General features: G+C 51.7%; 1 protein-coding gene across 1 annotated transcript in view; it reads right to left on the bottom strand.

Moving 5' to 3' along the window:
- Positions 1–418: 418 nt before the first annotated feature.
- The window catches only part of CRLF2 (cytokine receptor like factor 2), a 35,511-nt gene continuing 23,299 nt past the window's right edge, over positions 419–12,630 (bottom strand). Inside the window, exons 6-13 of the mRNA XM_060407563.1 lie at positions 11,567–11,700; positions 10,619–10,781; positions 9,099–9,204; positions 8,946–8,956; positions 7,683–7,776; positions 6,544–6,574; positions 6,322–6,378; positions 419–2,543 (exon numbers count right to left, since the gene is read on the bottom strand). Coding sequence (XP_060263546.1) covers positions 2,268–2,543; positions 6,322–6,378; positions 6,544–6,574; positions 7,683–7,776; positions 8,946–8,956; positions 9,099–9,204; positions 10,619–10,781; positions 11,567–11,700 — 872 coding nt within the window. The 3' untranslated portion in view covers positions 419–2,267. The remainder of the gene's footprint in view (positions 2,544–6,321; positions 6,379–6,543; positions 6,575–7,682; positions 7,777–8,945; positions 8,957–9,098; positions 9,205–10,618; positions 10,782–11,566; positions 11,701–12,630) is intronic.

Here is a 12,630-nt window from a genome sequence, read left to right as displayed (position 1 = left end):
GAAACAGGATGTTCTAAACTTTCTCCCTGCTCAAAAGTCCCCCGCCCGACGCAACCGCCCAGCTTGGGATCTGTGAGCAGTGATTTCTGGGGTCCCCGCTCCCCGGCTGGCCACCCTGCACAGCACCTCTGACCCGGACATGAGCCTTCCACACCAGGAGAGACCTGGTGAACGCCCGGCCTCCGGGGCAGGCGCTGGGGGCCCCTGACTGCAGCTAGAAACCTGGCCCAGAGTTGCAAAACCCGCATCCCACAGATACAAGACACGTAGCCGTGTTTTCTGCAAGAGGCCCAGGGAACGGGTTGCTGAGCTGGAAAAAAAATGGGATGAGGGTCTTTCTCCGTTTGCGATACCCTGTCAAGCTGGCTTCCTGCGGTGGGTGTTGCATTCTGGTGTCAACTGAAAACTAGTGAGCAGCTGAAAGCAGAGGGTTATTTTATTCAGCGGGAGTGTGTGTAGGACTCCGAGCCAGCATCTCCGTAGCTCTGAGAACACAGCTCTGAGGAGGCCAGAGCGGGAGTCAGGCTGTATACAAGTTTGCAACAAAGGGAACCGGCAGGTCTGAGCTCAAAGATCAGATATCAAGGGAAGGAATTTAGCATTCTATGTAAGGAAGGATGCAAGCTTGTGGGCTCACTGAATCCACTCCTTTCAAAGGCACCTCGGCTGTCTGGGGCCAAGCCTGTTTCCTCGGTCACGGATGGCTGATTCTTGCACTTTCCTCAGCCCCTCAGCCCCTTAGCGATCACCATGGGTATGGAGTGGCGGGGTCGGGGCGGGGTGGATGGTGTCTTCTGAATCACAGTTTTAGGAGCTCACATTAATATTTGTCCCTTGGACTGCAAGGAGATCCAACCAATCCATCTTAAAGGAAACCAGTCCTGAATATTCACTGGAAGGACTGATGCTAAAGCTGAAACTCCAATCCTTTGGCCACCTGATGCGAGGAGCTGACTCACTGGAAAAGACCCAGATGCTGGGAAAGATTGAGGGTGGGAGAAGAGGGTGACAGAGGATGAGATGGCTGGATGGCATCACCGACTCAATCGACATGAGTTTGAGTAAACTCCAGGAGTTGGTGACGGACAGGGAGGCCTGGCGTGCTGCAGTCCATGGGGTCACAGACAGTCAGACATGATTTGGCCACTGACCAACACTCGAACTCGGAGGGGAGAAATCGCTGATGGCTGTGACACGTCTCCTTTATTTGACACGGCAGGAGGTATTTTTCACTTCACACTGGCTTGCTGTTTGTTCACTGATAAAGGTGATTTCTTTCATTTGTACCTTTGTGGAGCAGTTTTCCAGAATGGGGAGACATTCTGCTAAATGAGACATCCTCGACACCAAACAGACACACACACACACACACACACACACACACAGACTCCAGGTATATCTGATCAAGCTTGTTTCCTGCATCCTGAAGACACAGACAAGATAAATTCAGTGCCAGCCTGAAAATTTAAAAAAAAAAAAAACCCTGAGAAATCAATACTCTCGACGTCTAGAAAGCTCCTGTACCTGAAGTCTAAGGGGATCCAGCTGGCATCTTCCGGTCTCCATGAACAGCAGCAACCACTTACATTCTACCATAGTTATCCTGCTCACTTTAAAAGAAATTTCAGTATCGAAAAAGAAACAATAACGTCTATTCAACCTGGGACGCTTTGTTCCCGCAGAGCGTCCTCACATTCAAGTATCTCTCAGGAGCAAGGTCCTGAGTCGCTGGTTAAACGGAACCCTGGTTTGCAAAAAGGCCTTGGTGATTGCGGGAAGGGGCTCTCCTGCCTGTCTGGGGCGGGAGGCGGGCGGCTGGTGCCCGTAAAGCAGGCGTTCTGCACCTCGCCTGCCGGGCACGTGTGGTGACTGGCAAATGACGCAGGAACTGGTTACGAGTGGAAATATGGGAAGGACAGGGGCGGGCGGGCATGCGCAGCGCAGGCTGGTCTTGGTGGTCTTCCCTTATGATTCATGTGAGCCAGGAGACGGCAAGAACCAGCCCGACCAAGCGTCTGCCACCTACAGGCAGTCCACCTTCAAGCCCTTGGACGTCGGCATGAATGGGATGCATTGGTTGGGGGTGTAGGGGTGCTGGGTGACCTCAGATGTGGGTTGGGGCTTTGGAGCACTCGGTGACCTTAGACGTCAGCATCCTTGGTTCTGGGGAGTCCCCTTTGTGGAGGTTTTTTTGGCTCCCAAGATGTTCTCCCAGGTCGTCAAGCATCAAGGTACACTGGGATGTTGGCTTGTGAGTTTGCACCCCCTCATAACATCATGTAAGAGTTGTCATTCATCACAAACGTGAAATCCCCAAGAGAGACCACCCCGTGGCCCTGGGGCGGCTGGCAAGGGAGCTGGCCAGAGTCCCCGGTGGCCTCTTCCTCCCCCATCTGTGGGTACAGGGGGCTCGTCATCACCACGGTCTTGGGCGTCTCAGCCTCGGCCGGCTGGACCACCACGGCGTCTTCAGGGGCGCACTCCAGCTCCCCGTCTTCCATTTTGTTCAAGGGCGCCACATTCTGCGTGTCCTTGATCCACTCCTGCAAAGAGGAAATGTCTGTGATAACCTTATGGTCACCAGGGGGAAGGATGGGGGAGGGACAGTCAGGGAGTCTGGGATGGACATGGACACCCTGCTGGATTTAACATGGAGAACCAGCAAGGACCTGCTGGACAGCACAGGGGACTCTGCTCAATACTCTGCAATAACCTTATGGTTCCCAGGGGGAAGGATGGGAAAGGGATAGTCAGGGAGTCTGGGATGGACATGGACACCCTGCTGGATTTAACATGGAGAACCAGCAAGGACCTGCTGGACAGCACAGGGAACTCTGCTCCATGTCAGGTGGCAGCCTGGATGTGACGGGAGGTTGGAGGAGAGTGGGTACATGTATATGGATGGCTGAGTCCCCACTTGCTGTTCACACTGTTAATCATCTGTACCCCAATACAAAATGTTTTTGGTGTTAAAAAAATTAAAATTAAAAAAGTTACTGTGGCTCAGACTCTGTGTTGGAAAGCCCTGCCTTCGGACCTGGTGCGTCTTCACACATGTGCTTGGCGCGGACACTTTCCCCGGTTGGGACAAAAAAGGCTCTCCTGTCTAGCACCCTGGTCCGGAATCCTGTGGTTTTCACACCTGCCTTCTGTCATCAGCCTCAAAGCGCCGGCCTGTGGTCGCTCCAGACACACAAGGGCGCCTGAACATCTTTTCAGAAACCCAGATCCGTTGTTCACTCCCATGTATGCTGTCTGAGATGGGAGTGATGAGGTGTCAGAAGGAGGACCTTCCGTCAGCAGTCAGCAGGTCTGATGGGGTGGACACTGAATTTCTAACAGGTGACCCAAGATTTCCTGAGGTTGGGAGCTCCATGGGACTGCCCTCCTCAAGGGGACTCCTCTCTCCCTTCTAACATCCCTCCCCGGCTCCTTCTTCTAGCCCCAGTTTTGGGGGAAAAAATTGAGGTTCCCTGTCCTAAATTCTGTCGTAATCCCCTTTCCTCTCCCTTGAGAGGGACCGGGACACAACTCCCCAATATGCCCCTTTGACGTGCGGAGGATGCTGACCCGCAGGCGGTTAAGTATCAAGAGTTGCAGAGCCTGTTCTCTGCTCTCCACGTATCCGCCCTAAAATCGATGTCAATATTAATTAATGACCCTTTGGGAAAGTACATGTACACTTGGAAGAGTCCCCCAGTCCCTTCCAACTCCAGAGACAATGCTTATCACCTGAGAGAGCTTGAGTCTGCACAAAATCTCACTAAACAACCCTCATTTCTGAAGCGATTCCTAGTCACCTCGTCTCATCGCGCCTGCCACTCACAGATCCCCAAGCCCTTTCCCTTTACCTACTCTCTTCCGAACAGTCCATCATCCTTTGTTAAAACGGCAAATCAGGGCCACGGTTTACCTACCTCCCGGGCGTGTTCACGTCTCTCTCTTTAATCTTTCTGGTCTGTTTAATTTGCAGGGCCTCAGGGACCGCACTTAAGAGGTTAGAAGAAAAAAAAATTTTTTTTTTTTCTTTTCATCTCCTACAACTAATTAGTTTTCAATTCAGTTAAGCTTAATGGACTTCCCAGGTGGTACTAGTAGTGGAAAAAAAAAAAAGCAAAAATGAAACAACAAAAAAAAACCGCCTGCCAACGCAAAGGACCTAAGAGATAGCAGTTTGATCCCTGAATCAGGAAGATCCCCGGGAGAAGGAAATGGCAAGCCACTTCAGGATTCTTGCCTGGAGAATCCCACAGACAGAGGAGCCTTGGGGGCTGCAGTCCATGGGGTCACAAAGAGTTGGCTACAACTGAAGCAATTGAGAAAAACAAAAAAGGAACTGAACACTAAACTCCCTTCCTAAAATAATGATATACCCGCGCGCTACCCCTCAGAACGTGGGAACAGGACTTAATTTGGAAAGGAGGTCTTTTCTTTGCAGAGGTGATGGAGTGAAGGGTCTGAGATGAGGTTCCTCCTGGCTGGGGGTGGGCCTAAACCCCATGGCAGGGTCCTTATAAGACACAGAAGAGGGGAGACAGGGATGCAGAGGAGAAGCCACGTGGAGACGTGGAGACGGGGGCAGAGACTGGAGGGAGGCGGCCACCAGCCCAGGGACAGACGCCCGGAGCCCCCGGAAGCTGGAAGAGGCGGGGAGGACCCTCCCCTGGAGCCTCTGCAGGGAGCCCAGCCCTGGGACATCCTGACCTCAGACGTGTGGTCCCCAGGATGGGGCGGAGGATGAGTGTGTGATGCTTTGCACCCCCAGGTCTGTGGCAGCCCCAGGGAATGCACGGCGCTCTGATCCCGCCGTGCTATCAAATCCACACCGGGTGATGCGAGGAGCCGGACCCCCCGCCTCGCTCCGTCCGCCCCAGTTCCTCCTCTGCCCACTCCCTGTAAGCGCTTATCAGGGGAAGTTTAACGACCATCAACGTTGAAAAGCGGAAATGCAGGTTTCGCTGTCGGCCCCCGTGCAAGTGGGAACAGAGTAAGAACGGAACCTCCTGATAAGATCAGGAGGCGTGGAGGCTGGAAAATCCCATGGGCCTGCGGCGGCGGGGATGTCAAGAGGTTGATTTCAAGAGAAGCCGCCCTCGGAGACCCTTGGATCCACTTTCTCTGACCGAAAGAGAAAAACAGGAAACCGCTGCTTTCGGATTCGAAGAGGCTTGCAGGCGTTTGAAGGGGAATAAAAGCCGTTTGTTGTTTTTTTTTTTTTTTCTTTTTCTTTTTCATTAATGATGAATCAGCCCCACTGTTCATTGCAACTCTTTACAATGGCCCAGACCCAGATGCGGCCTTAGTGTCCATCCACACAGTAATTAATGAGCAGACATTTCCTCCTCCAGGGGGATCTTCCCCATCCAGGCGTCGAACCCACGCCTCCTGCTTTGCAGGCGTATTCGTTACCATCTGAGCCACCGGGAAAACCCCCGATAAAGGACATGTGACGTATATACACACACCCTGGAATGTTGCTTACTCATAACAAGGATGAAATAAATGCCATCTGCAGCGACAGAGATGGACCTAGAGATTGTCACACCAAGTCAAGTAAGTCACACAGGGAAGGAGAAATATCCTATGTCAGCCCTTTCATGCAGACACTAAAGAGAAACGTTACAGGTGAACTTAGGTACAAGACGGGAACAGGCTCACAGGCTCAGAGAAGGAACGTATGGTTCCCGGGGGAAGGGTGGGGGAAGGGACAGTCAGGGAGTCTGGGATGGACATGGACACCCTGCTGTGTTTCACATGGAGAACCAGCAAGGACCTGCTGGACACCACAGGGAAGTCTGCTCAATCCTCTGTAATAACCTTATATTCCCAGGGGGAAGGATGGGGGAAGGGATAGTCAGGGAGTGTGGGATGGACATGGACACCCTGCTGTGTTTCACATGGAGAACCAGCAAGGACCTGCTGGACACCACAGGGAAGTCTGCTCAATCCTCTGTAATAACCTTATATTCCCAGGGGGAAGGATGGGGGAAGGGATAGTCAGGGAGTGTGGGATGGACATGGACACACTGGTGTATTTAACATGGAGAACCAGCAAGGACCTGCTGGACAGCACAGGGAACTCTGCTCAATACTCTGTAATAACCTTATGGTTCCCAGGGGGAAGGATGGGGAAGGGACAGTCAGGGAGTGTGGGATGGACATGGACACACTGCTGTATTTAACATGGAGAACCAGCAAGGAGCTGCTGTCCAGCACAGGGAAGTCTGCTCAATACTCTGTAATAACCTTATGGTCACCAGGGGGAAGGATGGGGGAAGGAATACCCAGGGAGTCTGGGATGGACATGGACACACTGCTTACCTGGAAGTTGCCTTGGTGGGACTCAAAGAGCCCCAAGAAGGAGAACCTGGGATCAGGATGGGAGGGGGGTTTGGGGGAGAATGGATACGTGTACATGGATGGCTGAGTCTCTTTGCTGTCCAGCTGAAACTGTCATTAATTGGCTGTACCCCAATGCAAAATAAAAAGTTGATTTTAAAAATGCCTGCCCAGAGCAAGCCTGTACAAGGAGATGCTGCTTACCTGGAAGTGGGTGGCTGATTCAAAGAGCTGCCTGAAAGGAGAACCTGGGGTGGGAAGGGCTGATGAGAAATCTGATCCTGAAATCTGCCTGAAACGAGCATCCCGGTGTGGGCTGGGGCCTAGGACAGCAGCATGTGGATGTCGGGGCTGATTAAAAATCTGCCTGAGAGCCAGGGATGCTCTCTGCCCTCCCCCATCTGCCTGAAAGGAGAGCATCCCGGTGTGGGCAGGGCTGATTAAAAAATCTGCCTGAAAGGAGAGCATCAATTTCCCTCCTGATTAAAAAAAAAAAAAAAAAAAAAAGCAATAATCCCATTCATAAAAGCGTGCCCTCCTGTAGCAGGAAATGGAGAATGAGGCATTATCAGCAAGATGGTGTCAGGATGATTCCATTCAGACAACCTTCATCTGCCTACAGTTTGGATCACACATCTCTTAATCACCTCCCCACAATTTACACCCATCCAGACTCCCTCTTCCCTTGTCTGGTGACTTCTCCACAGATTACTGCCCTTTGTTAAAATGCTATAAAAGTCCCCAGATGAACTGCCTGGTTAGCTGTTCACTTGCTTCCTGTGAATGACTTGGGCACTTAAAAATATTACATCCAAAAAGAAATATAGGCATACTCTTCTGTTACTGTCTTTGGTTGGCCAATTTAATTTGCAGGCCCCTAGGGACAGAACATAAGAGAGGTTCCTGTCTGATAGGATGCTAATCCTATGGGAGTGGGATCCTTATAATAAGAGGTGGTCAGCACACAGACACACACAGAGAGAGGGAGGAGCATGTGAGGACCCGGAGGAGACGGCCGTCTACACGCCCAGCAGAGGGGTCTCAGGAGGAGCCAGCCCTGCCCACGCCGGGACCTCAGGCTCCAGCCTCCAGGACTGGGAGAAATCAATGTTGTTTGAACCCCCAGTCTCTGGCGCTCTGTTACAGCAGCTCTGGGAAAATAATACAGTTGATTAGACCACTCATTGTAACAGAAGCTTTCTTAAAGACAGGAGGAGTGTTTCCACCCCCCGCCCCCTCAAGAAGTGTATCCTTCAGACTCCCTTAGGAGTGGTTTCAGTTTTGAATTAAAAAACACAGCAAAACAAAACAACAAGAGCGAAAAAAAAAATCAGACCTGTCACTCGTCAACACCCCTATCTGACAGCGGCATCTCCTCCCCGCTCCCTACTTCCTCTGTTCCCGAGCAGAGAATGACGAAGGTGGCATCTGTCTGAGCTGGGGAGAGCGGGAAATCTCGACTGGAGGATTAATGGGCAATGTGCAAGAATTCGGAGAATTACCCCCATGCTGTATGCAACCATGAAGGAAGGGCCTTGAAACTGTCTGACTCAGCCTGGCTCAGACCCAGCGTGAGTGGTCCAGAATGCGCCCCATCTGTCTCTATACATCACTCCCGTTGTTGCTATGGAAACGGCAACCTGAGAAATAAAGATGGCGCCCACAGTCCTGGGCATCAGTCCCTTGAAACATCACCAACAGTCAAATGCCTGGGCACAACTAAGCTCGAATAAGGCTGGAAATGGCAGCAGTTAAATTATTGCCTGGAAGGATAACAGAGAGAAGTATTTAACGTCACATTTTTTAAAAGTTTTCTATGGTTTCAGAGAATCATGTTTGGCTATATCTGTAACTGGATTCACAAGCTTTTCTTGTCCAATTCTCCTCACATCACTCACCACGTTGCCCAGTTTAATAAATATGAATAAAAATTAAAACATGTTGTACACGCTTGCCATTCTAACATGATAGGAGGACAGAGCTCAGTGCGGTGTGCGTTTGAAGAACGTTCACTACAATAAACTTAGAACAATTATTAAAAAGCTGAGACATCACTTTGCTGACAAAGGTTGGTACAGTCACAGCTATGTTTTTTTTCCAGTAAGTCATGTACAGATGTGAGAGCTGGACAGGAAAGAAGGCTGAGCGCCGAAGAACTGATGCTTTCACACTGTGGTGCTGGAGAAGACTTTTGAGAATCCTTGGACAGAAAGGAGATCAAACGAATGCTAAAGGAAATGAGTCCTGAATATTCATTGGAAGGACCGATGCTGAAGCTGAAACTCCAATACTTTGACCACCCGATGTGAAGAACTGACTCACTGGAAAAGACCCTGATGCTGGGAAAGATGGAGGGCGGGAGGACAAGGGGACGACAGAGGGTGAGATGGTTGGATGGCATCAGTGACTCGATGGACATGAGTTTGAGCAAACTCCGGGAGTTGGTGATGGACAGGGAGGCCTGGCGGGCTGCGGTCCACGGAGTCAGACAGAACTTAGTGACTAAACAGCAGTAGCGCTCATACGTATGAACACTGCTGCCTCTTACGGCCTTCATGAGAACACTTCTCAAATTCTGCAGGGATCTCCACACCTTTGCACCATTCACCTCTGTTTTCTTGTCATGTACCATGTGCATTAGAGAGAAAGTGAAATTCAGCTAAATAACCACATCACACAATTATTCCCCCCCCCCCCAACTCACTACATATGGGAACCCAAGCCCATGTGTGTGAGGAGTCTGGCGGGGGCGGCCTTACCTGTGTAGTTTCCATAGAGACAGAAGCAGAAGGAAGACTGTCAGGAAGGAGACCATGCCAGCAATTAAAATAAACTTGGGGAAAAGGCTGTTTTCCCAGCACGAATCTAAAGGGAAATGGAACGAGGCCTGTGAAGTTTTCATCATGATACGGTCACACTCTAATCACCCCCCACCCCAGCCACGGCCGTTTTTCCTTCCCTCGAGAATTGTCAGCGTCAGCAGATGTTGCTTTTGGTGTGAAATATCCTGGTAAGGAGAGGTGGGTACTCTGGAGAGGGAGATGCTGGGCAGAAGGAAGCACAGACTCACCTTATTCCTAGGGGTGTTTGAGGGTATCAGGGCTTGATTTGGTGTGTCTATCTGTCCAGCTGTCTATCTGTGTCTCTATCCATCTGTCTGTCTGTCTATCTGTCCAGCTGTCTATCTATCTGTGCGTCTATCCATCTGTCTGTCTCTCCATCTATCTATCTTCCCCGCTGGGTCAGCAGTAGAGAATCTGCCTGCAATGCAGGAGACCCGGGTTCGATCCCTGGGTCGGGAAGATCGCCTGGAGGAGGAAATGGCAACGCACTCCAGTATTCTTTCCTGGAGACTCCCACGGATGGAGGAGCCTGGTGGGCTGCAGTCTATGGGGTCACAGAGTCGAGCGCATGAGCAGGCATCCGCGCAGCTGTCTGCCATCTACCCGTCTATTATCCACCTACTTGTCTACCTCCGGTCACGCCTCTCTGTCGAGCTATACGTCGCATCTATCTGTCTCTGCCGTGTACCCATCATCAACTTACCTACACCCGCTCCCTAAGTCACTTCAGTCGTGTCTGACTCTCTGCGACCCCGTGGACTGTAGCCCATCAGGCGCCTCTGTCCGTGGGCTTCTCCAGGCAAGATTACTGGGGTGGGTGGCCATGCCCTCCTCCAGGGCATCTTCCTGATCCAGGGATCGAACCCCCGTCTCCTGTTCTCCTGCACTGCAGGCAGACTCTTTACCACTAAGCCATCTGGGAAGCCTCTCCTTATCTACGTCTGTAATCTACCGTCATCTACCCATTAAGCATCTATTATCTGCTATTTATCTTCTATGTATCGATACATCTATCTATGTCTCTATACATATGTCCACAGAACAACATTCAGTCCGACTCTTTGCGACCCCATGGACTATACCGCGCATGGGATTCTTCAGGCCAGAATACTGGAGTGGGTAGCCTTTCCCTTCTCCAGGGAATCTTTTCAACCCAGGGCTTGAACCCAGGTCTCCTGCATTGCAGGCAGATTCTTTACAAGCGGAGCCAGCAGGGAAGCCCAACAACATTCAGAAATAACACTTTTTATTCTTGCTGGGCCAATAGAAATGAAAGTGAAGCTTAGTGCGAAGATAACGGCCACAGGAAGAGCCATTGCTTCCGCAGTGACCTCTGCAGAAGGCCTTGGGGTCATCCCCAAGGCGCCCCATTCCGCCCTCCCCGCACAGAGCCCGCTGGCCCGTACTGGGCAGCGATGCTGCGTGACAAGCATTACCTCGCAGCTCACCCCTCTGCTGGTGCGTCACCTCTGACCAGTCACTGGGGTACGTTTCTGAGCCGTAGGCAAACTCCAGGGCTTTCACCCTGGCCCGGAAGAAATAACACTTCTCAGGATCCAGACCGTCGACGGTGACGTTGCAGGTCTCAGCCTCTGTGGACTGGAGCAGACAAATCAGGCACGGTGAGCCCCGACTGCCGCGTTCTTCTTGTCCCACAGATTTGCATGAGGTTCCTGCTTCCAGGACTTCCTTCTCCTGTTTCACTTCTCTCTGGACAGATGTTTATCCTCAAAACAACAGCAGGAAAAAAAAAAAAAAAGCCCTTCTCTCCAAAAAGGAAATAAATCCGTCATAACGAACATGATGAAAGATGCTTCTGAAGACTTTCTAAGGTCTTCCTTTTTACAAAAGTAATTTTAAAAATGTATTTATTTATTTGGCTACATCAGGGCTCAACTGCAATACGTGGGATCTTCGTCACAGAACACCAGCTCAGTCATTGCCTCACAGGCTGAGCTTCCCTGACGCACATGGAATCCTGGGTTCCCGGACCAGGGATGGAACCCACCCACGTGGCCTGCTTTGCAAGGCGGATTCCTAACCACTGGACCGCCAGGGAAAGTGAAAAGGAAAGTGCCAGCCGCTCAGTCGTGCCCGACTCTCTGCGACCCCGTGGACTGTAGCCCGCCAGGCTCCTCTGTCCATGGGATTCTCCAGCAAGAATACTGGAGTGGGTTGCCATTTCCTCCTCCAGGGGATCTTCCCCACCCAGGGATCGAACCCGGGTCTCCTGCATCGCAGGCGGATTCTTTAGCGTCTGAGCCGCCAGGGAAGCCGATAATCGCGTGAGCAAATGCATAAAGCCAGTCTGGATGTCTGTGTCTCTCTGCCTCCCCATCCCGGGGGTGCCTACTCACACCCGACCCGGGACGACGAAACCTCACCTGCCACACAGCGTCAAAGACGGTCTTGTGTTGGATTTCATACTGGAGGTCGTTGTATCCCAGGTTGGAGCAGGTCACCGTCACGGCCTCCTGGCGCCACTGGAAGCTCAGGTCGCCGGGGGATCTGGGTTTCACTGAGAATGAGAAACAGCGCGGTGAGCAGCACCGCCGAGAAGGTAAACACGGCCCGTCTCTGAGCTCACAGCGGCCCCTGGGCTTCGGTCCCCTTTCCTCTCTGCCTGCTGCCCATCCTCTCCCGAATACTGCATGGGACGTGAGGCTTCCTTGTCTTTAGTGCATGGGCAGTTAGAAGGGCTAGCCAGCTCTCCAAGCACCCGTGAGGGTCTCGTGGAAAGGCGCTCCCCTGAAACTGGGGGAGAAAGATTTCAGGATGTGTCATGAAACGAATCCTGTTCCCACCAGTCGCCTTGAGCTGCTGGCCCCTAGCCCTTCACCATCTCCGGAAAGAGGATCATTACAGAGGTCTAACGTAAGATGAGGTCGTAGAGACCGTGGGATTGAACAGTCAGACAGAGAAGGAAAAACATCCTGTGACATCCGTTATATGCAGAGTCTAAAAAGATAGGACACAGTGAATGTAGTTACAAAACAGAAAGCAAACTTATGGCCACCAGGGGGAGAGGACGGGGGAAGGGATAGTCAGGGAGTCTGGGATGGACATGGACACTCTGCTGGATTTAACATGGAGAACCAGCAAGGACCTGCTGGACAGCACAGGGAACTCTGCTCAAAACTCTGTAATAACCTTATGGTTCCCAGGGGGAAGGATGGGGAAGGGATAGTCAGGGAGTCTGGGATGGACATGGACACACTGCTGGATTTAACACCGAGAACCAGCAAGGACCTGCTGCCCAGCACAGGGAACTCTGCTGAGTGTCACGTGGCAGCCTGGATGGGAGGGGCGTTTGGGGGAGAATGGGTACATGTGTATGTGTGACTGGGTCCGTTAGCTGCCCAGCTGGTGTCACCACAGCTTTTTTAATCGGCTACGTTGTTTAGTCGGAAAGTCATGTGTGACTCTTGCGACCCTGTGGACGGTAGCC

Source organism: Ovis aries, chromosome X (genome assembly GCF_016772045.2).
Source record: "Ovis aries strain OAR_USU_Benz2616 breed Rambouillet chromosome X, ARS-UI_Ramb_v3.0, whole genome shotgun sequence".
Classification (NCBI taxonomy): domain Eukaryota; kingdom Metazoa; phylum Chordata; class Mammalia; order Artiodactyla; family Bovidae; genus Ovis; species Ovis aries.
Note: the sequence above shows the minus strand (reverse complement) of the source record. Positions and strands in the feature narration are given on the sequence as shown.